We start from the raw sequence: 27,406 nt of genomic DNA, 5'->3' as shown, positions 1-27,406 counted from the left end.
TTTCTAAGGAACTGTCTACCACCTACTGATTTAAGCATTAATAAAAAGGCTCGGGCGTGCTCGGCGGGCAGGGGCTGTCACCGTGATGCTGCTCAAGCTCCTCCGGGACCCCAGGCCAGGTCCGGACCCTCTGCCCGGCCCCAGCAGGGCGCGGGTACCCAGGAGGGCCCCTCTGCACCAGGGGCTGCCCAGCACGGTCCGTGTCCACATCCCAGGGAGGGCGGACAAGCCTGGCTGAGGCTGGAGCTGCCTTTCCCTAAAGCGCACGTTTTCCCAAGATTCAGCCTCGGTTTTCCCGGCGCCCCCACCCCCAAGCATTCCTTTCGGTAATTACTACACCAGGTTTTAGGTTTCCGCTTCAAACCATTAGTGGCACTGGAATCAGTACAGGCACTTTAACTGTCCTCTTCGTGCACCATTAGCAAGGGAAAACATTTAAACAACTGACATCAGACTGCATTTACATTTAAAATTCAATCTCCAGGATTCTCGAAACAGAGAAATTCAGACCAGAAGCGGAGAAATGCAGACCATCGCTGCAGGACAGGGGTGATTTTTTTTTGCTTTTGCCTAAAGCGGCTGAGAGATACCGAGGAGCCATCAGAGCTTTTTGCTCGTTTTTTCCTTCAAATAAAATCTGATTTTGCCTGCAGCGGCATTTATAAGGAAAAAAAAAAAAGGTTTCTGCAGAGTTTTGAATGTCTCGAAAGACAAGACTTAACAGGAAGCGGTGAGGAAAGCCTGCGGCAAGCACTTAGCTAGCACAGGCATCACAACACTTTTTCCACAACTCATGCAGTCATTTCAAGATAAAATTCCCTGTCATAAAGCAGATTAATTCAAAGGTAACAGAGGGGGAAAAAAAGCAAAGCAAAGAACAAGTGATTTATGGCAAAAATACCTTAAGTCACATGTTCCTCTACATATTTCACATCAAGTGCTTCCAATCACAACTTAATTGAAAATAGTTCTCTCTCCTTTTTTTTTTTTCCTCCTGAAAAGCTAATTTAGGGGAGCACAGTAAAGAAAAGTTGAAGTTTAAATCTTTCCACCGAGTGATTTCTGTTGCAGGCTCTGGCAGAGCGGAGCAGCTGCTAATGGTTTCAGACTGCCACAAAGAGTTCAATACACACACGCTCGGAAAAAAACCCCGAAACAAGCTAATTTCACAGCACAGTGGAGCCCACTTAAACAACTAACTGCTCAGTGTATAAGATTTATAAACACACAAGTTCTGTCTAGCAAAGGCTAAAATACATTTGCAGATGAAGGTGAAGCCTGCATAACGTTCTTTAAAGCTTCTGAGCTCAAACTCTGGACCTTTAATAGCTTTATAGTGTGCAAAAGCTTATGTCATGCATCAAAGTACTATGTGCAGTATTGTCTGGCAGGGGAAAATTTTCAAAATAAAGGTCCATTCCTCTTGTAACTGAATAAATGAGGGGGAAAAAAATAATTAACGTCATTGGGCCAGAATGAGATCACTGCGTTTGCTCAGGCCGAGCAATAAGGACATTAAATAAAATATTTTTAAAAGGGTTTTCCACTTCTGGACTAATATAGACATTATCTAATAACTTCTTCCAGGAAAGTGATGATCTAATATGCACAGGGGAAAAAATAACTTGATTAAAAGGCAAAACGAAGCACAAACATAGCTGCATTTGCAGAGTGCTACAGCACTTGAGGCTAAAAGCAACTTCCTTATAGCAGGAGAAGTGATTAGGCGAGGTAAGAGGAGAGAAGGGCAATTACACACAAGATACTACCAGCTTAGAAAGTCCATGCTGGGGTAAATAATTTTAAAAGCCAGCTAGTTGTTAGTACAGTCTGTAACCCAGATGTTTTTATCCTGGGTTAAACCTCATTTACACTTTATACAACTTGAAGCTACACCAGTTTAAATAGACCTTCATTAAGGCTTTGCAGCTGTATAACAAGCCAAACTTAAACCCAGTATTTAGCCCTCAAGCTTCCATGTCAAAGAGGCTTCAGAAGGAAGAAACCAGCTCACGTGTGGGCAAAACCCGACGTTAGGGAGTTGAGATAGCTCCTCCTGTGAGATATATTATAAAGACTGCTTGGGAAAAGCAGTTTAGATTTCATATAAACACAGCCAACATGGCTACAGGGTGTCCTTCCCCTTCTCCAAGCAGGCACCGTACCGTCCACGATATCGCGCTTGTAGTCGCTGTCGTTGTCGCTGTCCGTGGGCCGGTAATAGATGTAAAATCCTTGGATGGGCGTGTTGTTGTTGCTCGATGTGATGTACTGCAAAAGAATTTTAACAGACTGCATGAGAGAAGAAAAGTTTTAACTGAGTCCTGCTGTGCTGTCGCCACCGAGTAGCTCATGCTCTGCAAATATGAGTATTTTTAATAAGGTTGTGTAAGTAAAAGTGACTGAACTCCCATGAGTAGACAGAGAGTAGGGATGGGTACAAGAGACTGAGTTTGGGCTGACTCTTTCCTCCCATACCACTTCCCAAACCCTCAGTCATGCACAGCCTGAAAATCTGCATGATTAATGGAAATGGAAAAGTTAAAACCATAAAACTCTTCAGAAAGAGTTAAGATCACTAAAAATCAGCTCAAGAATCTTTAAGTTATGCAGCCTCCTGAGGAACCAGAGGTTATTTTAAGTTTATTATCCTTAACATCTCTTAAGGCTGAGCTAGCAGAGCAAACTAACACTGGGAACTCTACACATTAAATCCTCCAAAGTATACCAGGGGGTTAGATTTCAAAACAAGAGCAAAGAATTTCTGTGGGTTTCAATAAGGACTTTAAAGTACTTGTTTACAATAGACGAGGTAACAGGGGAAAGGAAAATGTTTCTCTAACATGAAACCTCCACTGGATGTGAGGGAAGACGGCGGGTTTGAAACACTCTCCCAAGCCACCCCAGCCTGGATTGACAAAAGCAGCAGGAATTGCAGGAAACGGAGCCAACTCACTCACAACTCATGGCATGAAGAGGGCTTGGGACAGAGTTAAGCCCACTGGTGCCTCTGAGATGTCTGTGCCAGAGCAGGTGGACTGGGGCGGCTGCAGCCTCTCACTGGAGCTGCCAGTTGGGCACATCTGGCGTAACCCGAGGAGGGGTGTGCAGGGTCCCCGGGGAGCTGGAAGGGGAGTGGGGCGGAGGGAAGCTGGGAGATGGTGCAAAAGGCAACAGACAACTGACAGGGCTGCCTCTGAGCGGGAAAAGTGACTGGAAATGGGGGCAAATCTCCAGGTCTTGTGGGGAGGAAAACCACTCCACAAACAGCATTAATTCTTGACTTTGAAGTACAAACTGTGGTAAGTGTTGGGGAAGATGAAACAGGAAAGCCTTATAAATATGATTGTCTGGCAAAAGATTTTGAGAATATAGAAACTATAAGCGATATTGAAATGAAAGCAAGCTTTGAGATCCCTCAGTTACTGAACAACGGGAAAACAATGGTGTGGCCAGCCGAAGGTAATCTCCTTTTGATGAAACAACACCCTCTGCTTGCAGACAGGTCCAAGGGTCAGAGCAGACCCTACTGGCTTGGCAGAAGGGGCCCAAAGAGGAGTTTTTAGGGTTTAAAATGTAACACAGTATGGTAATGTAATGATTCTTATAGGCTGTATGTAAATGCTATAGGATTTGTATATTGTACTAGACTGGTTAGTGAGAATTAGAATATTCAACACAGAAGAAGATTTATTGTATTGTAATGGGAACCTCGCTCTCTTACCCTTCTACACTCTTACGCTTCTGCTCTCTTACCCTTTTACTCTCTTACCCTCTCATCCTCTCTCCCCCTCTCTTCTCTCAGTCCTGCTCTGAGCTGTGCCTGGCAGCTCCCAGCAGGGCCCTGCACCCAGGCCCTCTGCAATAAACCACAAGTTCCATGACCTGGCTGCAGAGATTTCTCATGCCCTTCCCAACCGTCCTACCCCCGACGCTCCTACAGTAAAACGAGGCAGAGCTGCACGCACCGTCCACTTCAGCATGATCTGGGTGTCGCTGATGGCCTCGGTGTAGGCGATGTGCGGGCCGGCGATGGGCCGGCTGGAGAAGCGGCTGCTGAAGCCGGCCACCTGGTACGGCCGCGACGCCGCGCTGCGCGGGCTCTCCCCGTACGTGTTCACCGCGATCACGCGGAACCGGTACATTTCTCCTTTTAAGGGAAAGAGGGAAAAGAAAGAAGCCCTTGTAGCAAAACAAGTGCTGGAAAGAGGATTCAAGGAGAGACTAAACAGATTAGGAAGTACTTTTTGCACAGCATGCAGTTAGAAAAGGAGAGGAGTCCTCGCCACAGGCTGATGTGGAGATATAAACAGCTTCTAGAAGTCACTCAAGGAATGTCCAAAGGCTATTGGAGATACCTCCATCAGCCCAGGAAATCCTGAAACTGGTGGGCACTGAGAAGATGCTTCAAAGGATTCCTATCACTATCCACTCCATATTCTCTTGTGTTTTTTGCCGGAGTTTTCAGCGCTAGACACGGGAAGAAGTCACGACAGACATTTTTCCATTAATGCATTTTTCTCTACATTCTGAGTGCTCACTAGAAGGACAATTAAGTTAAAAATAGCAGTGATACACAACCCTCCTCTCCACATGAACAAGTATTAAATTATGGTGGGGTTTTTTTTCCACTTGGAAAGCCAGAAATCAACTTGAATTCATGTAACGAGCTCCTAGGCCATACACAAAACCCAAACCTAATCGAGCAGAAACGGGATAATCCAAGCAGAAGTTAAAATGAAAAAACTCGAAGAGCTGCAGTAATGAAAGATCATTTCTGCTACCTGGCTCCAAGTTCCTAACTTCCACAGACAGCTTGGAGGGAGAGATGTTGCCAGCTGCGACGAGCCAGTCGCTGTTGCGCCCCAGACGTTTGTACTCCACTTTGAAGGCAGTGATGGGGGAGCCCCCGTTGGCACGGGGGATCCATGTGACATAGACGGACGATTCCGAGGCCGTGGATATCGTGGGTCGGTCAGGAGCTTCTGGAACTGAACAGGGAAATTCGGGTACAAGAGGGTTAGAGTCAGCTGAAATTTCATTTTCACTAATAACAGATTAGACTTGTTGCTGATGATTGTGTTGTATTTCACATATTAACAAGGAGAATCTTTAATCCTCCTGAAATCACCACTGCCCTTACTCTGCTGGAAAGGATGGATGATGAGCAGACAATTCAAGAGGATTTGATTATCTTATCAATATAATATTAAAAAATTATATGGTATTGCACTACTCCAACCATTTCTACATGAAAACAGACACATACACTAAGTGAACAAGAAAAACATGGTGGTTATTATTTTCAAGCCCCCAAAATCCCCCCAGACCCAATGAGACTTCAACCCATCTGCATTAAGGAGTGCTGGAGAAACGAGAAGGAAGAGAGAACAAAGCATGCACCAGGATGTACTTACGGAACTCACTGAAGTTACAGGCAGCAGTGGGACAGAGAGAAGGGAAAGAGGGGTGTTAGTAAATCTGGTTGTAAGAGCTGTGAGGCTTTACTAAACCAGCCTGGATTCATGAACATGGAGCTGGTGCTGAGGAGTGGAGCAAGGAGCAGCAGGCTGGCAGCTCTGGGGCATGAAGCAGCTGAACATTTGTAGCCAGGCACAAATAAGGCCCTTGTGTGGCTCCTCTGACATTCAGTGCTGCCACAAGCTCAGCTCCTTGCCAGTGGTATTAAACCTCTCCACTGACCTTTGGCTTTACCCCAAATTTTAGATACCTTTGAGATCTCAGCCCCTGAGTAAATCTGCCTGAACCAGGCCAAGGAGTTCAAAGGTTGGGGGAACAGGGATGAGAAAAAGGACTATAAATGTGCTCTTTTCACTGGAAACCAGGCCAAACATCACATCTACTGGGAAGTGCTTATATCTCCTCACCATCAGAAACAAGCCTGTCCCTGGGAAGCCACAGGAAAACATTCAGAACAGATATCACACACTCTGAGAACTTAAAGCTCTGACACAGCCATTTCCCATTTCCTCTTCCTCTGGCTCTTTCTCAGTGGAAGGAAAGAGAAAACCAGAGTATTTAGCAAAAAGATACCACAGGTTTAAAAATGAGTGGTAAGAATGTGGGTTGTAAGCAAAAATTCTCTTGTTTTTGAGAGCCACACATGCAGGCAGCAGCATCCTAGGAAATATCCTATGTAACAGAATAAACAGGAAATAGAGGAAGCAATACAAGCACCTGGAACAGTAATAAACACAGGTTAACTCAGACACAGCTCCTTGCAACACAACTTTTAGTGCCCAAATCACAAACCATCCACACTCCTACCTCCACTGTGGCGAGACAGGTCCGGAAGGATGACACCAAAGTTATTATTTGTGCCTTCATGAACAATGGGATGTTTGGGGATTCCTACGGGTGGAGATGGAGCCTGCGTGTTTTTCGAGGATGATGTTCTTTCTAAGAAGATTTGACAGACAGTACATCAGTGTAGGGCCTGCATAAGGAAATGCTCTTTCTCAATGCTCACTCTACCAGGTCACTTGCTACCGTGCTGCCCTGGCTTCACATCCCAAGCTGGACAGTCAGGAGAGCAATCAGGGGGAGATTTCCCACCCAGGCTGTGGGTGAGTGACTGTCCATCTGCAGGACTGACATCCACAGTGCTTAGTGGTGATGCTACCAGCTCCTGCCTGTGCTGCCCAGCCCACTCATCACAACATCACCAGATGGGGAAAATTACACACTGAAATCCATGTCTAGAGAAGGAGTAAAAATGCTGTGGAGGCAGCTGGAGCCAGTACACCAGGCTGAGAGGGCTTTTGACCTGTGGCAGAAGGGGTGGCAGGATAGTGTGGAGCAGGGTGGGGTGGCACCCCACCGTACTGATTCCCCCGAGTTTGCCAGGGATTGACCACAGGACAGTGAAGAGGAAGCATTATCTGGGTTTAATATGATGGGCTGTGACAAGTGGCTTTGCTGGTGTGAAGCTTTCTGAGCCCCCCCAGTAAGATGGGAGGGTTAGTAGGAGGAGGAACGTGAGTATGAACACCAGGATGTCTTTTACAGAAAAGTATGGGAGGAATGGGATTTTGCCACAGTTCGGTACAATGCCCTGGGGGTTGTTTGAACCTGACACGTGAAAGAAGGTGGGGTGGAGGAATGTGCACCTGTGATGATAAAGGGAGGAGGTGTAGCACAAAAAATCAGGTAAGTGTGGGGTGTTCTACAGAGAATCCTCCTCAGACTCATCCTCTGAGGGTCTGTGCAAGGGAGGGGATGGCTGAGAGGAGGCTGGGGATGGATGGCTGTGGCCTCTCAAAATGGTGTTTGGCCTCATGGTAGCACACAGCCCATGAAGGGGCAGCAGGAGAAGGACTCCTGTGTTAGAGGTTGCTTTGTGTAAGTAGGAGCCATAGAATCCCCATCTAGCGTGCTGACAGATGCAGATGAAGAATGAGGCTCCCTTTGGAGCAGGTGAGGGACCAGTCAGCCACACTGAACATTTCTGTGTGTCTGGCCAAGGGTGGTGCAGGCTGGGGCTGTGTCTGCTGGGCCATGGAGGGCGAGTAGGTCAGCCAGGATTTGAGTTGTTAGGCAGGTGCCTGGGAGGGACCCAAAGTTTCATCAGGCAGAGGTGTTCTGGGGGGTGGGTAGGTCACAATTAGGGAGCTGTTGACTGTTTTTGGCAGAGGAGAGATTTTCAGAGGTTAAGGGCCATCAGTGTTGTATCTGTTCATTGATAGAATGATGAGAAGGATGGACAGGGCAAAGGATCTAAGTATGTTTCACAAATTTCATTAAGACATTAAATTCTTTAAAAAATTATAAGTTATCCTGTCCAGCATAGAATTCCAGAAGGGTTTGAGTCAGAAGGAACCTTTAAGCTCATCTTGATCCACACCCTCCTCTGGGCAGGGACACCTTCCACTGTCCCAGGTTGCTCCAAGCCCCATCCAACCTGGCCTTGAAACACTTCCAGGGAGGGGGCAGCCACAGCTTCTCTGGGCACCCTGTGCCAGGGTCTCACCACCCTCCCAGGGAAGAATTTATTCCAAATATCCTATCTAACCCTACCCTCTGTCACTTAAAGGCCATTCTTGGACAGTTGTACAAAAAATATTGACTTGTTTGTCTGCTAAAGAGCACAGGCAGCAGTGTCCAAGCTTGAAAGAAAAAACGCTCTGATTAGGAATGTTGTGCTTGTTGCTGTGTGCACACAACTATCAGAACAGCTGGCTTGTGGTCAGCAGAGATTGTCACTGAGGTGTCTGCAAAGCAAACCAGGCACAGCTTTGTTGACGCATGAAAACTCAATGGTGCAGAGTTTCTTCTGTGATTAAAAACCTCAACAAGGACAGACTGCTCCTGACTTTGCTCCTTAAAGCAAGAGAAACCTCACAGCACAAATCTTAACAATCACCCCAAAAATAATATTATCAAGCTTTTAATAGCTTCTCCTTCCCAACAGCCTCACACTCAAGGAAGTTTGCCCTACAGCAATTTTAGCTATTAGAGGCTGTTCTTTAGCAAATAAATTGCAGAATATTTCACATATGGCTTAGCAGATGCCATTAAATGACTGATGTCATTAAATAAATGTCTCTGGAAGGCCGGGACACAGGGCACATTGTGCTGCACCTACCCTTGCTGGTGCGGAACGTCAGCATGGCCGGCTGGCCCTCGCCCGCGGCGCTCCTGGCCACCATCAGCACCTCGTACAGGCTGGAGGGCTCCAGCTCGGTGAGGCGCAGCTCGTTCTCGCTGCCGGGCACCCGCACCGTGTGCCAGCCGCCCGCCGCGCTCACGCCGTCCTCCAGCTGCACACAGGAGAAACTGTCACAGCCTGCTTGGAACTGGGGGCTGCTCACAGCCTGCACTGCACCCCAAAACAGCTCTGCTCCTCACCAAAACTGCTTTCCTGCATTCACCTATGGTTTGTCTCCAGCTGCACACAGGAGAAACTGTCACAGCCTGCTTGGAACTGGGGGCTGCTCATACCCCGAATCACACCCCAAAGCACCTCTGCTCCTCACCAAAACTCCTGCTGTTCAACATTTACCTATGGTTTGTCTCCAGCTGCAAGTGTCAGCACGGTGTGCTCAGAACTGGGCACTGCTCATACCCCGAATTGCACCCCAAAGCAGCTCTGCTCCTCACCAAAACTGCTTTCCTGCATTCACCTATGGTTTGTCTTCAGCTGCTCACTAGGGAGAAAACTGTCACAACATGCTTGGAACTGGGCACTGCTCACACCCCAAACTGCACCCCAAAGCACCTCTGTTCCTCACCAAAACTGCTTTCCTGCATTTACCTATGGTTTGTCTCCAGCTGCACACAGGAGAAACTGTCACAGCATGCTTCAAACTGGGGACTGCTCACACCCCAAACTGCACCCCAAAGCACCTCTGCTTCTCACCAAAACTCCTGCTGTTCTACATTTACCTATGATTTGTCTCCAGCTGCTCACAAGGGAAACCATCAGCACAGCATGCTCAGAACTGGGGACTGCTCACACCCCAAATCATGCCCCAAAGCACCTCTGCCCCTTGCCAAAACTCCTCCTGTTCTCCTACATTTACCTGTGGTTTGTCTCCAAGTGCTTCTACTACAAATCAGCAGCTTTGCACCCACTTTCTCCTCTTGGAATAAGCACCATAGCACTCCTTGGATAAACTTATTTCCCCTCTCCATGCAGATACACACAGTTGGTTTTGACTGGGTTTTTTTTCATTTTCACTTGTGGCTAAAACTACAAGAGCCCAAATGATTTTCAAGCCTTCAGTCAGCCTTCAGCTGTGTGCTACTAAAAGGCTGGACCCAATGCCCTAATGAGAAGGACACTTCTCCTCTACTTGCCCAGCTTCCCCTGTACTTCAGCATTTAAAAATATTTACTGGCTAAAATGGGCAACAAAAAGTATGTCTTAGTTAAGGATGGCAAAAAAGTCAGCAGGGAGATCAAAGATTTGGGTTTACCAATGCATGTTACTTTTTTTAAAAACAGAAACACTTTTTAACTTAGCAGTGAAATCAGCTCCGTTAAAGAAAAGAAAGACATTCTGGGTAGTCTCTTAATGTTTGACCTTTGCAGGAAAACATTACCCCAAATCCCAAAGGAAAAGACAAAGATTCCATCAAAAATAAACTACTAAACATTATAAGACTTTAATAAAACATTGGAGGCAGATCTAAACGCTGTGGATTATCAAAGGTTATGCCAGAGGTCTTTGTTCAACTATTTTCTTCTACCGCAGCCACTCCAGGGCTTTTATTCCCCCAACTTTTTCTTTTCCTCTATTAAAAGAGGGAAATCAATAAAATAATTTAATGACACAAAGACAGCACCACCCTAAAAACCAGGATAAATTCAGTGCTGAGAAATGCATGAGTGAGCACATTTAATGTGGAAAGGATTGGTGTGAGAGAAGGGAGAGCGTCAAAAAGGTCAAAAAAGCATTCAGAGCTTCCAGGGCTTATGTGAACCAACCGCCTTTGGATGAGAAATTATCACCAACAAACTCTAGCACTTGGTTTTCAGGAACCAACAGGTCAAAAATCTAAGCATTCCCTCCAGGCTAAGACAAGATCAGGATGTAGAGGATTAAAAAGCTTATGAAAAATAAATCAAACAGCTTTGCCATGTAGAAAACTGGTTTGCTTGGAAGAACAGACGCAGGCATTGCTTGGTTCTGATTTTAGAATCACAGAACCTCCTGAGTTGAAAGTGGCCCACAGGGATCATGGAGTCCAACTCCTGGCTCTGCACAAGAGACCCCAGGAACCCCACCACGTGATGTTAAGCAAAAGAGCTCGGTGCTGTCACACCACTTTTAATGCCACAGTAGGTATTGCTCTGCAAATTTCAGTTCACTTTCATATTTGATAACTTCAGTTTAATTGAGTCCCTTTGGGACCCAGAGCAGCAAACTCAGTGATGCACTACGGTAAAACTCAGCTTCCCTTCTGCTCTCACACACAGATTCAAGCTGGCTCACATTTAAATGCATTTTTAACCCCACTGATTCTGCACACAACACACCCTGGAGCCCCATTCTCCATAATGACACTGTAAAGGACAGAAAAGCCTGGATAAATCTCATTTAAAACTAGACAGAGCAGTGTACTGGTGACAATGTCAGCCATCCCTCAAACAAGCTGTGTGGGCATAGGAACATTGTGCTTTAGCTATACACTGTGTTCTGCCTGGCCTGAGCCCATGTCCTGGTTCACACCAGTGTGGAGACAGCTAAGCATGCCAAACCTCTCCCTTGGAGAGATGTCCCTTGAGTGGGCTGTGATAAGATCATCTCAACCTTCCTGGATTGAGAAATCCTACTCGGTCATGGTGAGTTCCCAGCATGCTTTGGGCTCCCATGTAGATTCTTTATAATTCATTGGTTTTTCCCCCTTTGTACCACCCCACTTTTCCCCATAAAAACCCCAGCTTCTGCCCTGTTTGGGAGGGAGCTGTCATCCCTGGCCTCCTTTGGAGGGTTGCTGGAATAAAGGAACACCGTGGAACTGCTACACGGAGCTCCTGTCTCTTTATCCCTGTGTTGGCCTGGGGACACCTGTGTTGGCCTGGGGACACCTTGCAAGGCAGAGCTGAAATCACTGCTAAGAGGTGAAATCCCCGCTCAGAGCTGAAATCACTGCTCAGAGCTGAAATCACTGCTAAGAGGTGAAATCCCTGCTAAGAGCTGAAATCACTGCTCAGAGCTGAAATCACTGCTAAGAGATGAAATGACTGCTAAGAGATGAAATGACTGCTAAGAGATGAAATGACTGCTAAGAGCTGAAATCACTGCTAAGAGCTGAAAGCACTGCTAAGAGCTGAAATCACTGCTAAGAGATGAAATGACTGCTAAGAGCTAAAATCACTGCTAAGAGATGAAATGACTGCTAAGAGATGAAATCACTGCTAAGAGGTGAAATCCCTGCTCAGAGCTGAAATCACTGCTCAGAGCTGAAATCACTGCTAAGAGGTGAAATCACTGCTAAGAGCTGAAATCCCTGCTAAGAGCTGAGGTACCTGCCCCTTGCTGAGGTTACCCTGTGGCTGAAGGAGTGCCTGAGACCCCTAGAAGCTGTGGGAGCTATCTCTGGGAGGGTTGCAGTGTCCGGGTTGAGCCATCATACCCCTGACCAGCCATCACAACCACCAGTCCTGCTGCCCCTTGTGAAACCCACAGAACCGCGGCGCATCCCCGCGGGGCTGGCCAGGGCTGGGGACAGTACCTTGCGGTATTTGACAAAGTAGGCATTGATGGGCAGGCCCCCGGCACGGCCCGGCCGCCACACCAGGCTGTATGAGTCCGGCTTGGGCGTCTGCGGGGGGCTCAGGATGATGGGAGCCTCGGGCGGCGCGCCGGCGCTCGACGCCTTCTCCATCGCGGCCGCGTCCAGAGGAGATTTTGTCGGAGGCGAGCTTGAAAATGCCATTTCTGCACCAAAATCACCGCCGCTCTCGTCGCTCTGGGCAAGCTCCAGAGAAGCTGTTTCTCCTGCTCTCGTGCCAGTTGCTGAAGGAACTGCAAAGGGAGGGTCTGGTTACATCCCCACCGTGACGTACGTTCGCCCCGCGCCGAGGGGACACTAAATCATTTCAGAGTGACATTTCCAAACAAGCCCTGCTGCAAAACGCCAGGTCCAGAGGTGCCCACACAGATCTGAGCCTAGTGCCAAGCTGCGGCCTGGGTGTTTTTTCAGGGCACAGCAGTGGGGTTCGGTTTGTTTTGTTTGGTTTGGTGTTTTTTTCACAGGAGCAAAGAGAGAAAACCTGAAACTCAAGGTCTACAGGCACAGTTTGACCATATCTCCACTAAATTAAGTCATGGCAATACATGTTAAAAGAAATAAATAAGTATATAGTTAAATTTGTGAGACAAACCGAGTAATTTGTATGTCGTTGTACAAGGAACTTTTCATGGCCTGCACTGGCATGCACACAAGAGGACATTCTCCTACCCCAGTTTCTGAGGTTTTAGCTGTAATTTAGAGAAGCTTTGAAAGCTGTACAACTCAACTACTTCATTTGAAAATTTATACTGAGAATAAACTCAGTTTACAGGAAGATCTACATGCAATTTAATACCAACGCATTTCTAGAAATCCTTCTCCAGCCTCCTCCATCCTATTTACTTTTGCTGGTATGAAAAAGAAATCTATATAGTATCAGTACTCTAAAAGAGGCTACAAGACAAAAAAAAGAGCCCTGTTTGGCTGATGCAGGGCTCGTCAGAATTCCAGGCAGGATAAGGGTGGCAGGTTGGACATGTGAGATTATCCAGGACAAGAAAACATCAGGACTTAAAGCAAGAAGGTTTGGGAAGCAGCACAGCTCCTTGAGGCTGCACACGGCAGCAGTGGGACAGCCAGATGTTCGGAGCCCTGTCCGTCCTTTCAGATTTGTGTAGGTTTATGTTACGTGCCGGGGTCTGGAAGGGGAAGGGAATGAAGGGAACTTGGTTTACAAAACAAACAAATTCCTTGGTAATGTAAAGCCTAGGCAGTGTTAGCCTGGCTGACTCAGATTCCTTCAAACCTCCATTAAAATACCAGCAGCAAGTGTGGCTGCTATTTTTGGCCACTTTTTAAAAAGCTGGGAAGGAAAGTTCTCTTTTCAAATTGAAGACATGCTCTCGGCAAGCATTCCTTGTTTGTTTCTTCTCATTTATTTAGCAATGCCACAAAATTCAGAGACAGGAAGAAGGCAACAACGTGGGGAGGATGTCCCCAAAGCCCAGATGGTCCTAAAATGCCAGACACTCCCAGAACAATCCCTGAGCGAAAGGGTATCTCTGCTGTCAGTGGAGCAGCGGGAAGGGCGTGATATTGGAAACAAATGGGAGGAGGTGGAAGGCCCTCAGCACTGTGGTGGACCCCGAGGATGTGGGTGGGCATGGTTTGGTGCCTGCTGGCACTGGGGAATGGACTCTTGGAGTGGAGGATGAGTTGTGGTTTCAGCTGGTGACAGCAGACCCACAGCCAGCGCTGTGTTTATTGCTGCAGGAGGGGAGTCGTCAACAACTGCTGGGCTGTTGTATTTTTGCTTTGGAAAACAAGCCCCGGGTAACAATTCCCATTGAGTAATTCAGATCAAAGCTCTTTCTGCAAACTTTCTGCTATAATTACTACCCATATAACCCAGCACATCGGCCTTCTCTCTGCTGCTGTGTCATTATGTAACTTTTTTTGGCTATTGCTCTCAGTGCCATCCCTTTCTCCTTAGCCATGGAGATTTTTCTTCCTCAGCTTCCCAATCCCACTGGAAACACCAGCAGCACTGAGCTGAGTCAGGCCAAAGGTTGCATGCACCCAAAATCCTGATCCCACCATCCCACCAGCAACCGGAGAAGGACTGAATGACACAAATTTGGGCATTAAAAGAATTGCATTCATAGAATCTTAGGATGATTTGGGTTGGAAGGGACCTTAAAGACCATTCAGTTCCACCCCACTGCCATGGGCAAGGACACCTTCCACTATCTCAAGTTGCTCCAAGCCCTGTCCAACCTGGCCTTGGACACTTCCAGGGATGGGGCAGCCACAGCTGCTCTGTGGCCTCACCACCCTCACAGGGAGGAATTTCTTCCCAATATCCCACCTAACCCTGCCCTCTGGCAGTGTGAAGACATTCCCCCTTGTCCTGTCACTCCAGGCCCTTGTACAAAAACCCTCTCCAGCTCTCTTAGGCATGGGAAGGAGGTCTGAGATCTCCCCAGATCCTTCTCTTCTCCAGGATGAACCATTCCAACTCTCCCAGCCTGGCTCCAACTCACACATTCCATAATACCCAGTACTTGACTGCCTGCTGTTGTTTCTCTCCTTCAGCTGCCTCATTTCAAAGGGGAAGAGCCCTCACTTTTTCAGCCTCTCCTCCTGCAGAAACCCTTCCCCACCTGCTGTGTTTCACAGCACCTTTGCTTGTTCTCCTGCTCCCCTGCTGACCAGGGTACAGCCACAGGCAGAGCCGGCAGCTCTGGGTTTTATCTCTGCTGTGCAAACAGGTCACATTCCCAGGCACTTCCTCCCTGCTCCTTTCACAGCCAGAGGATCCTTCCTCTTTCCAAGCTCTCCAAATACCTCAGCACAGGCTGGGCAAGCCCTCTGAAAACCTGAACACAGCACATCAGTGAGGTCACCCACACCTAGCACGTGTTGCAAATCACATTAGCACTTCTCAGAGCTTCTCTAAGGTTTCTGTAGGAGCAATTCAGCCTGTTTGTCCCTGAAACACCCACCTGTGTATACTAAATGCTCCTTCTGTTTTTCACTCCCTCTCCTGCTACTCAGACTGCCTGCAGTGTATTTTTCTCCTTCATTTCCATTAGATGAAGTTATTTTGGAGATTTAACCTTGTGTTCAGTAGCTCTGGGAAGCTCCTGCAACTGTCTAAAAAAGACCCAAAAAAGGGAGGGCCGTGGGTACAGGATCCTGAGGCATCATTTTACATTTTGGTGGTTTCTCACTATGATGGCAGCTGAAGTTGTCCTGCCCACTGTAAGACCATGCAATGAATCACAGCCTGGAATAGATCCAGCAGAAGGAAAAAAAAAAAAAAAAAAGATATATTTTTCAGCCAAATGGGCTCTCTTACTGTGTGCTGGGACAAGGCAAATTACAGGACCAGGTACTGAAGCTGAGAAGTGTTTAAGCTGATCCTTCTACTGAAGAAATGGAATCCCAGCTGAAGTCATTCAGGTGCTTCGGAAGTGTTACCTGGCAGGAATTCTTCATTAAACAGCTGAGTGTCTGAGCATGTCTTTGGCACGGCTGGGAGCTGTTCTAAACCCCTAACAGCTCCCAGAAAGTCCTCAGAGACTTTTATATCAAAACCAAATGCCTTAACCACCCTCTGCACCATAATCAGCAGCCAGTACAACGTATTAGAAACCGATAAAAGTTAATAAACAAAGCATTAAAATTGAACTCACTGCCATAAAATTCTGAGGCAAAGCACTGGGATTTTTCTCTTTAACACAGGCTGAATTCTGGGATGATATTTAGTTTCGTTTTTCCACTCAGCAAGGTCCAAAAATAACTGATTTATAAAACTACATGATGGGATCACTTTCTTGAGGTTTCTTCTTTCTTTTTTTCCCCTAAGTGAACCTTTAAGCATCTTTTTATGTTATTTACAGGAGTTTTAAACTCTAACCAAAGAACTTTAAATATGGGGCCACATATTAAATCCCACTAACCTGAAATCTCCCTGGCATTCAGCTAAATTAACTGAGGCAAGGTGCTGAAAGAGCTGAGAAACTTAAGTAACTTCATGTAACTAAAAATCTGTATCTGGGTTCTTGTGAAGGGAACTTGGGGGAGCTCAAACCTGTTATTAATGTCACATAATATTCCAATGTGAGGAAAGACTCTTTCCCATTCTGCTTTAGTGTAAATACTGTCTTTTCCTAGTAGCAATTTCAAGAAATAAATAAAAAATACCTCCCTTGTGGGAAATGGATTTGTAGAAAATTCTCAAAACCTGACAGAAGGCTGACATAGTATGTATTTGTATGTAAACATTCAGACAAGAAATGCTGACATAGAAATGCTATGGAATAGGACAGATATTGCTGAGAGAGAAATGGAAATAGAAACAAGTTTTAAAGGATGGTTTTGTAAAAAAGACTAGATAATTTGGAGAAATAGAACTATGAAAGATGTATTGTATTAGGACCTAGGAGGGGTAGTTTTAGATGATTTGCTTTAAGGCATTAAAGGCATTTTGTCCCCTCAGCTGCCCCATCTCTGAGTAGGAAAAGGGCTTAGTCTGACACACCCTCAGATAGTTTTTTTCACACAGAAGATGCTAAGCCCATGCAATGCACACAGCATTTCTCCTTTGCCTAAGGTGGGATGGAGGAACTGCTCCATGAAGACAATTTAGACTCCTCCGCTTCCTTCCCCTGAGACTCTGCCCCACCCACCTGCCACACATTTCTTATTCTGAGGCATTTCTCACCTAACTCAGGGAGCCAAGAGGGAAGCTGGGGGTTCAACTCACCGACAGTCAGGAAGGCAGTGGCCAGGGCAGAGCCGTGCTCGTTGCTGGCCTCGCAGCGGAACCGCCCGGCGCGCTCGGGGCTGACGTTCCGCAGGTGCAGGGAGCCCCAGCCCGCCTGGGGCACCGAGGGGCACCGGGGCTCTGGCCCTGCTGGGGGAGGGCTCTGCGCTCGGGGGGGAAGCCCCTGCCCGGGGGGGCTGATCACGAGGCCTCTGCTGTCGTACCAGCGGATCAGAGGAGCGGGCAGGCCGGTGGCATTGCAGGACAGGGTCACATCCCCACCGGCCACCACCGTGGTGTTGGCTGGGGAAGAGATGATGATGGGGACAGAGTCTTTGCCTGGGGGAAAACACAACCAAAGAATGAATTCAACTAAGGGATATGACACTTAATGCCAGAACAAGTCAATACAATTTAAAAAATCACATGTGGTTCTTTCTAACCATTTTAACAATTATTTCTTCTCTACACAACATCTCTAGACTTCCGTTCCAGACTGAAGAGATCAGCACAGACTCCACCTTAGAGAAAGCTGATAAAAACCTACACTCAAACTGTGCTTTAAATTCTCTAAATGACAAAGACTTGACTGTCAGTCAGGAAGGTAGCACGGGTAAGACTGGCTTAGTCCACTCCACACACACAGAGGCCACAAAATCTCTGCTCAGCCAGGCTCTGCACAGCGCACACCAACCATAACTGGTCCAGAGAAGGTTCAAAGCTTCAGCTATGCATGACAGGGAGAGAACAGGGACAGCAACTGCCTTGCCAGCATCCTTGTGCCAGCAGAAATCAACTTCTCTTGGTATTAGAAGGTATCTTAAAGACAAAAGAGATCAAAAAGACTGCTGGAACCTGATCCTGCCAATCTGATAGAGGGGAAGTGTGCATTAACCCCAAACCTGATGATTGTTGTGTAAACTTGATTATGGAACAGGCTTAACTACTCAGCAGCCGATACTACTAAGAGTACCAGCTCACCCAGCACAACAGGATCCTGATTCCATTTAAGAATAAATTGCATCAAGTCCAATCATAAGCTGATTTGATTGCAGCTGATAATCCAGGTTTTAAGTATCAAGTAGCCACACTACCCCAGAAATCCCTGCATCTCTTAAAATCCAGCTGAAAGCACTTTCTTTGTAAGATTAGTGGTCAGAAACAAATTAATACATAATCTAGGGGAAAAAAATACCACAAAGCTTAAAGTAAAAATGCTTAATGTGAGTTCTCGAGGGCTGCAAGTGCCCATACCTGGCTGGACACGGAGTCTCCCCGTGGACTGCACAAACCCAATTCCATTGTTTCCCACACACTGGTACAAGCCAGAGTCCGCCAGGGTGACCCCACAGATCCTCAGGTGGTTTCCTGTGAGGAGATGCCGTGGGGAGGGCTGGAGAGGAGCCGCGTTGTGGAGCCAGGTGAGGGTGGGAGCGGGGCTGCCGCCGGCCTCGCACCAGAAATGGACGCTCGCTCCTGCAGCCACGGTCTCGTCCTGCAGTCCCCTGGAGAGTGAGGCAGGTTCTGCAAAGGGAAACGATTCTACATAAACGACTTAGGCTAAGTCCTGAAAAAAATTGCTGTGAAACATTACACAGGCTTATCACATCCAAAGGTTGAAGAAGTACCACAAGCTGCACAGCCTGAAGCTGGTATTCCCACACATGGGCTTATTTGAATGGGTTCTCCCTTTTATTTCAACAGCCATATGTTTGCAGTAATCTTGTAAATAAAAGACTTCTATTTTCAAAACAATTAATTAGTGACATCCCCCAAAAAGAGGTGTGTTGTGCGTCAACAACTTGTTTTCTGAGTAACTCAAACACACACATTTTAAAACCCAAACAAAATCTGTCATGAATGCAGAAAAACTCAAATACCAGGAAAATCTGCTACAATGGAAAGGGGAGGTGAGGAACAACTAGCAGCCAAACAAAAGAGGTCAAATATATGATTATGTTTCTTTTGCTTTTGTTGATGTTCTCATCTAAACATATCACCTTCCCTCATCAGTTTTTGTTCACATACAACCTCAAAAGAAGCAAATCTGGTCCCTGGCACATTACTGACACTGGCACTCTGTAGGAAAATAAATGGATCAGTTTTTCCCTTGGAGTTTGTTATCCTTCACTGTTTCATTATTTCAGACTGCAAATGGTTTGAAGAGATAAATAATTACAGATTTGAACTTGGGAGAAAGGATGGGATATGGTCATTATAAAGAGATCTGTATTCTTTATTTTAATACGCTTAAGGTTGAGCAAGAATGCAAGGCTGTTTGGAAGCAGATGCCAAAACTAGCAGGTATACGAAGGGTATGTTTGTTGCCTGAATGTGCAAATGTCTTTAATTCTTACCAAGTACAGTAAGCGAATAGTTAACATATTTCACTGCTCCAGAGTCACTTCCCACCACGCAGGAGTAATTCCCAGCATCCGATGGCTCCAGCCTGTCGGTGACCAGGTGGGAGTGCAGCAGCCTCCACCTGCCTCTCCTCAGCGCATCCCGGCCGTCTTTCACCCAGCGGGTGGGGGCTGGAGCTGCCCCACTGACCACACACTCCAGGGTCAGGGCACTGTGCTGGGGCACTGCCAGGCTCTGGGGAGCCAGCGGGTGAAGGATGTGGGAGCCACCTGAAGAAGGGCCTGCAGGAAAGGAGATGAATCATGGAATAGAATCACAGAATGGTTTGGGCTTCTGGTCACCTTCCATTCGACTGAGTTGTTCTAAGCCCTGTCCATCCTGGCCTTGAACACTTCCAGGGATGGGACACCCACAACTTCTCTTGGCAGAGAGACTCACAGGGTCTCACCACCCTCACAGGGACCAAGTATCTCATCTAAACCTACTCTCCATCAGTGCCATTCCCCCCTGTCCTGTCACTCCGGGCCCTCTCTCTCTCCATTTTTCTTGTAGGCTCCTTTCAGGTCACAATCAGGAAGGTCATAATTAGGTCACCCCCAAACCTTCTATTTCACAAGGTGAACTATCCCAATTCTCTTAGCTTTTCCTTGCAGGAGAAACCAACCAAGCTTCTAAACCACACCCTTCCATCCCATTCTCTGTTCTCCTCTCCATGGAGTGTCTTTCAAACACTCCACTTGGGACTGAGCATGATGTTGTAACACTTCCAGAAGTCCTGCTCCAAAAGAGATTTGGGGACAGAAGTATTAGCAGTATTCCCTTTCCAAAGGTGATTGCCTGGAATTTTAAATGGTGTTGGGATTTGAAATGATGCTGCTCCTCCACAGTGAGGGGAGATAAAAACTGAATGTGCAAAGAATGCAGGAGAGATCTTACATACCATGGTGTTGGAGGCACTGATAGGCCCTTGCTAAAAAAGGAATGTCATTTATTCTGTTTGAGCTGCATTAATTCTGGAAAGCCAAACTGAATACTCACGTGTGACTGTGAGCTTCCGTGCAGTGAGTTCTACTCTGAGGTCATGAGTAACTGGGTTGTATGCTGCACACTTGTAGGACCCTTTGTCTTCTAAAGATACATTCAAAATTTGCAGGTTTCCAGATGGAAGAATTAGGTAGTTGTCTAAACAAGTGGGGAAGGTGAAAAGAGGATTGAATTTAATTTTGTTTCAAAAGATGTCTTCCTTTTTTGTAATTTTTAAAATTAATTTGTCAGCTATACCTATTTATTCTAAATATAGAATCAAAAAGAAATCACAATGCAAAGGAGACTAATTTCCAAGGGTAGGTTTAGATAAAGTAATTTGCACAGGAAGTTCTGCAACTTTCCAGAGGAGTTTTTCCCTTCAGGTTCAAAGAAAAAACTCCAGGCAAGCTTTTGTTGGATACTTATATTGCACAAAACACCTCACCTGTTGATTGTTCCAGCCACTTCCCCCGCACTTGGAAGCGAACCTGTGCTTTGGGGTGACTTTCTGGCACCTTGCACCTGATGAGAGCTGTGCCTCCTTCCTCTGCTGCAACAGCAGCAGTCTCCAAGGCATCAAAGTCACCTAAACCTGGAGAGAGTTGGGAACAGGGTAAGAGCAGCCATGGCTTGGGAGAGGGGGAGGGCAGTAAGCTCAGTGTTGTGTTCAGAATACAGTTGGTTTCATGCTTATTATCTTCTCTGCTGCAGCTTTTGGACATTCACATCAACAGGCCTGGTCTATCCTGCAGCCCCTAACACCATAAACCCTCCTTATCCACTTCCTTACTACGAAAGCTTTTACATGGGAACAGTGAGGAGAAAAAAAAATACTTCCTACATCCCCTCAATTGCTCCCAGAAAAGCCAGCAGAGACACTGGAAAGGCTGCAGGACTCCTCACACACTCTGTGGGCACTACAGAAGACAATTCACACTGACATCAGGAAGCCTGTCCATAAAAACATGGAATTGTCTTTCTGGGATGATAATGAGGGAGGCCGAGCGCTCCCAGCACCTTCCTGTGTGCTGCCTCCAAGGCAGGAGGGAAGTGTGAAAGCTGCTCTTCTACTCCCTCCATGTTCAAACTTCTTTGAGGCTGTGAAGTTTTCTTATGTTGGCCACCCTTGGAGCTCTCTTGAGAGGGACTGGCCATGGGTCAGTACTTTACCAAAACACTTATAAGAGATTTTCCTCCCAAGGGGATTTTGGACATGCTCCATAGATGAGGTACCCTTCCAGAGAAATCACTCAAACCCTGCTTGACAAAGACCTGATTCAGACAGCCCACATATCCCAGGCAGACAAACCACGCTCATGCAGGAATATTGTACTCCCAATCTCAGCACTGCACTGCACTGTCCTTTCCATGTGGAAGACATTGTCCTCCCTTTTCCAAATCCCTGGAGGTCACAAAATTTACAGATCAAGAAACAAGGCAAAGTCTGATCAGAAGAACCAGTGCAACTAAGAGAAGGGAAGCTGTCCTAAGAGGTGAGAAGACTGTCCCCCACCTGAAGAACATCAACACTGGTTTGATCAAATCAAATGAAAATTAAAATCTGCAGCTCCCACTTATTTCCCAGGCAACAATTCCCACATATTTCTCAACTCTCAAGAACACTTCTACAATGGTGTGGCAGCTCAGCTGCTCCTTCAACATCCTTTGTGAAGGGAAGCATTTGGGAATCTTGTCTTTTAAGGCCAATTCCTGGAAATTAATATTATTTCATTGAGCAACATTTGTGTTTGCTGAAGGAGACCCTTGGGGTCCTTCAACTTGAAATGAGGCTGACACCAACACTGAATCCATCAGGTATGGTTTGGTGTAGCTGAGGCTTTAAAAGCCTCCAAGGATGGGGATCCACAAGCTTCTGAGGAATCTGCTCCAGGGCTGCATCACCTGACAGGTCTCAGATAATGTAATTAAAAAAAAAGGCAAGAAGTGTACAATCCATCATATTGTCCCAGAACATTTTGATCTGGGCATTTTCTAAAAGTCAAAGAACAAACCATACAAGCATACAAGCCAGCTGAGAATTGGCAAGGAGCAAAGAACAGGAATGCAGATGAACTTACTGCCCATGGACACGGTGGCCGGCTGGCTCAGCACGGCGCCCACGCCGCTGCTCGCCACGCACTGATAGCGCCCGCACGCCGCCGGGCTCAGGGACACGATTGTCAAAGATCCTGCCTGCACTTCCACCTCTCCCACCCTGCTGTTCAGAGGCTCCCCATTAAACAGCCAGGAAATGCGAGCTGTGGAGGGCTCGGCAGAGCAGCGGAGTTGGACGGGCTCACCAGACTTCTGGACAGTAGATGAGGGCTCAGAAATAAAATGAGGAGTTATATCTAAAAGGAGAAACATAATATATTGAGTTAGAGACCAGAATTTTGCATGGACACAGGTGATAAGGTTAACAATGTGTTGACTGGAAGGAAAGACTCACCATATGAAGGGACTCTAAACTCTGAGTTGCATACTCAAGCAAGTGTTGCCTTTTCCTTGGCAAGAGGAACTCAGGAGAGAATCCTGCTCGCTCTCAAACGCTGGGAAAACGTCAAGATTCAAACCCCACAAAGGGGGTAACAACAATTAAATGGAGGTAGGTGCAGTAAGGGGGAGGTACATTCCCAAGTGTGCACAAGGCACAGGCGTCACGCTTGCCAGGGCCAGCAAAAATTGCAATCCCACTGGATTTATCCAGAGGAAAACAGCAGCTGTCACCTGAAGAGATGGAGCACAGGAACACACAGCTGTAGCTGATCTGTCCCATATGAAGCAGGCCTGGACGTGACTTGTAAAATGCTAGAAATGGCAGGAGCCTGCCAGGTATTTACACAGAACCGTCTCCGAGTCTGCAGAACTAATTAAAAATAGCCGGATAAAAAAAAGCTGGACGAACAGCAAAGGCTCTTGCTAATTCCAAATACATGGACTTCATCAGGACAAGGATGATGAATTGGGCATCCATTATCTTTACTGAGTAAAGATGAACAGAAACAGGAAGAGCTGCTAATAAATAAAAGGTTCAATTCCACAGAACTTGGTTATGAGAATCCATTTATTTGCCAAAAGAAAATTCCTGCTTGTTGGAAGAGATTTTTTCCTATCCTGGCCAATGAAACACTGGGAAGTATTTCCATTTGCTTTCTATTGAATTCTCCACTAAAGATTTTGCATGAAGGAAGCAAGCAAAAGGCAATTAACACCAGTAATATTTAATTGGTTAGTAAGAGAAATTAGGAGAAAAAACTAAATTAAAAATAGAGACATTGGCAGGGAAAAACAGCTTCTATTTTGTAAAGGATCTAAGGAATTCCAAATACTATGGGTCAAGATGATATTAAATGACATCCAAGTCAGAGACAGTTTTCTTATAGGTGGGGCCCTGGGTTCATGCTTTTCTTCTCAAGTCAGTCCATCCCAGCTCTGGTTATGAGTTTCAGATGAGAGACTGCACATTTTTAACTGAACCATAAACTATCTGCATAAACATAAAATAAAAATGGAAATTAAAGTGTGGCTTCACTTAACAAAAAAAGATGAAATCCATAAAAATGGTATCCAAGCATTTCGCAGGACTCCAGATGTCCATTTTTAGCTTTTAATTAGAAAACTGTTTTTCCTATTAGTTCAGTTTGAATTTCCAGGGATAAGAGGGAAGCACTGACCTTTCAGTTTGCTTGCCACCAATTGCTATGAAATCATACTGCTACTTTCATCTTCGCCCCTGCCCTCACTTCTGACACCAACACTGCACTTCGCGTAAAAGGCAAAATTGGTAGCAGTGACCCTGCAGCTGGAATTTATCTCCTATGACTTCTTGAAAAATAAAATTTATCCCATTTGCTCATAACGATTGGCTATGAAGTGCTAAAAGTAGTAAAAGCTTCTTTTTTGTGTGGTTACGTTAAGACAAGCTGACTACACAGAGCAGATGTGTCAATTAAAACCATGCCTCTTCTTTTTTTTAACACCAGAGCTGTTCCAACTGCAGCCACGCATCAGCTTTCGGATTTCAAAGGGCTGATTCCCCTCTCCCCCTGAAAATCCAAACCCCTCCCAACCCCTGGGAACACAAGATGCACTGCATGCAGCAGAACCGGCGTCCAGCTGAATCCATGGAGATCCCAAGGAACAAACCCACGTATCCCAGAGTCTTCCATGTTCTGGCGCTTGTCCTGAGCCAAGTTTTTACAAGCAAAGTCATATTGAGTGTAAGGTTGTATTTCAGTGCTTCATGCTTCCTTAAAAGCAGCTTATTGACAATATCCAGTCAAGTTGGCCACTTTGAAATGCACTCCCCAAGCGTTGTTTGTTCCAAAGTTTGAGCTCAACCCCAAAATCTCCCAGTCCCCAGCTTGGGGGAGGCCTTACCTGTGCTGGTGACAGTGACAAGGCTGGTGGCAGCGATGAGGAGCAGTGCCTGGAAGCGCCCAGGGGCTGGATGCATAGCGCCAGATTATCCAAATTGAAAGCCCAAAGCTCCAGACTAAGATGAGGCACGGAAACAGCTACAAAACAAACAGGCACATGTCTACTGTGAGTTTCAGGAGTTTGTCTTTTAACTCTCTTACAACAAAGTGTTTGGGGTTTAAAGAAAAAAAAAAAAAAGCACAACCAGGAAACAGCTAATATTCTTTGCAATATAGAAACCATCTGTAAAAGTGAGTTAGAGCTGAACTTCACTGTGGTTCCAAGTCCTATTCTTAATGTAAGAGTTTTTCCACAGCTGGGGCATGAGGCATCCGCATTGAACCGCTCTGCCTTGATAAATTAGACTCCGTTCCACCCAGAGGAGCTGGAGTCCAAAGTAAACAGCTTATCTATTGGAGATAATATTGTTTGCAAACAATAATCATTTGACCATCTATCATCAGGCCGCACTTGTTTTACAAGTTTCTATGAATCTACTGCCACGATGCCGCTACTGCTCTCAATTGCTCTAAACCTGCTCACTGAGACCTGTCATCTGCTGGCTCCTTCTGCTGGGTTTTACAGGCAAACCATAGCAATGCAAAAACACCAATATTAGTCTTGTTCTCATTTATATTCCCAAAAAAATTGTGCTTTCTCCTATATCCTTTTGTGGCATGCATTATATCCACTTTTATCTCTATAGCTGCTTCTAGAGAGAGCAGTCCTTTCCTTGGCCAGATCACACTCAACCATTCAGCTATGTGAGATCTCACTTTCATCATCAAAAATAAAAACTACATCATTAAACTAGCAAAACACAAACAAAATATGATTCCAGAGGTCTTTTCCAACCTACATGACTCTATAATAAATTGTTAAACCAGCAAGACAAAAACTAAATCATGGAACCAGCAACAGAACTTGCCCGAGGTGAGTCTCAGGAATGGTGTTTCTGACACTTTGAGTCTCAATCAAACACTGGTTTCTCCAAGAAAACAATAAATCCACAGCTGTCATTCATGTAAATGTCCAACTGGCCTTGTGTAATGCTATGATGGATAAGATCTGAGCTCATTTAGCACAGTTACTTCATTTATCAGCCCGGCCATACAATTCCACTGCTGATAACACTCAACATAGACTTTAAACATTTCATCTATCAGCTGTGTATATAAACATGTATCCAACACACACACAATAACTGGGAGTTTTACTTCAGCACAGAAACAAGTGCAGCAATACACATGCTTGGTACAAATAAGTCCCAGTTTATTGAGTGTTCATAGAGCCGGTTGCTTTCCAAGAAGCTGCATCCAGATATCAACAGCAAAATTATTCCTGTGATTTATTTTAAAATAACCATGTTTTATCATCACAGCATCACTGTAAAGTATATGTGCAAATGAAGCATCAGGAAAAGCCTCCAATCATAATTAAATAATCACTCTGGATTTATGGAGCTGTTTGCCCACAAACTGCACTCTCGGTTACACTGACAGCTTGAGAGGGCAGCAAGAAACACTGTCGAGTTCTGCTCCCGGTTCTGGGCAGTTTTATCTGATCCTCCAAATTTATTTCAGCTGTTGGGAAGACCCAGCGATCCCGTGGCTCAGGCTGGCTCCCAAGGCGAGCCGGGGCTGTTCTGGGAAGCCACAGATGGCAGAAGAGCCCAGCTGTGCCGAAGGGGTTGGTTTATTTGAATTCTCCCTCGGTTCAAGGGCAGGAGCACCGCTCCACCAGCGCACACAGAGGACAAAGTAAACACCCAGAGAACTTGTTAACATCAAACACTTTGCTGAAGAGGGCTGGGGGCAATGTTGCTTTTTGCCAAATCTTCCCTCCACTATTTATTTATCAAAAGCAATGAAACGTATATTCTGGGTCAACTTTAACCCCAGCACATGGAGCTACTGGGTTATTTTGCAGCTGTCTTTTTAAACAAGGCCAGCTCATTATCTTTAACTAAACTTTATCTTTGGAGATCTACTTTATCCAGGCTCTGATTTCCCTCTGTTTATCTTTCTCCTTACATGTTCCTCACTGCCAGTGTCAACAGCTACTCCTCTTTTGACCTACCAGTTTGGCTTTCGCAGGCTTGTGGAGTGGTAAGATCAACTGCAAAGCAGTGAGTACACAGAGCGAGCCACAAAGACCAAAGTTCTCTGACTGGGGGAAAAAAAAGGAAAAATATTGTCTTTAACTGGAGTAGGACTGTTCAGCATCAATACTCGGGCACCTGAATGAAGCTTCTCAACATCTGCTTCTGAAGGGATGGCAGAAACATCTTGCTCACTGGTAGATCTGGGAACACAGGGGAAGATAAGACCCAGCAACAGAACAGAACCCAAAAATGCTTCTTTCTTTTTCTTCTGCAGATGGTGACACTACAGAAGCCCCTTGTTAAAAACAAAGAAGAGGGCAAGACCACAGCTTGTAGTTTTTGGTCTTTAGAAATCCCATGGAGAAACTCTGCCTCTTTAATACTGTATTAAAAAAGCCCTAGGGATGGAAAAACATGACTCTTCCCCTTTGCCATCTTTTCAATAACCCTGAGAGGTTATTTTGACAGCAAATTTGGGACATTTTGACAGCAAATACGAGTCACTGGGGTCCTTTTGGTATC

General features: G+C 46.0%; 1 protein-coding gene and 1 pseudogene across 1 annotated transcript in view; both read right to left on the bottom strand.

Moving 5' to 3' along the window:
- The window catches only part of CDON (cell adhesion associated, oncogene regulated), a 39,153-nt gene extending 14,263 nt beyond the window's left edge, over positions 1-24,890 (bottom strand). Inside the window, exons 1-13 of the mRNA XM_066564525.1 lie at positions 24,742-24,890; positions 22,440-22,712; positions 20,807-20,953; positions 20,374-20,517; positions 19,329-19,616; positions 18,226-18,495; positions 16,972-17,310; positions 12,201-12,493; positions 8,606-8,780; positions 6,289-6,420; positions 4,785-4,991; positions 3,969-4,150; positions 2,166-2,271 (exon numbers count right to left, since the gene is read on the bottom strand). Coding sequence (XP_066420622.1) covers positions 2,166-2,271; positions 3,969-4,150; positions 4,785-4,991; positions 6,289-6,420; positions 8,606-8,780; positions 12,201-12,493; positions 16,972-17,310; positions 18,226-18,495; positions 19,329-19,616; positions 20,374-20,517; positions 20,807-20,953; positions 22,440-22,712; positions 24,742-24,817 — 2,632 coding nt within the window. The 5' untranslated portion in view covers positions 24,818-24,890. The remainder of the gene's footprint in view (positions 1-2,165; positions 2,272-3,968; positions 4,151-4,784; positions 4,992-6,288; positions 6,421-8,605; positions 8,781-12,200; positions 12,494-16,971; positions 17,311-18,225; positions 18,496-19,328; positions 19,617-20,373; positions 20,518-20,806; positions 20,954-22,439; positions 22,713-24,741) is intronic.
- Positions 6,526-7,852, bottom strand: LOC136565757 (cytochrome b-like; annotated as a pseudogene).
- Positions 24,891-27,406: the final 2,516 nt, after the last annotated feature.

Source organism: Molothrus aeneus, chromosome 22 (assembly GCF_037042795.1).
Source record: "Molothrus aeneus isolate 106 chromosome 22, BPBGC_Maene_1.0, whole genome shotgun sequence".
In the NCBI taxonomy this organism is placed as follows: Eukaryota; Metazoa; Chordata; class Aves; order Passeriformes; family Icteridae; genus Molothrus; species Molothrus aeneus.
This window is presented reverse-complemented; position numbering and strand designations above follow the sequence as displayed.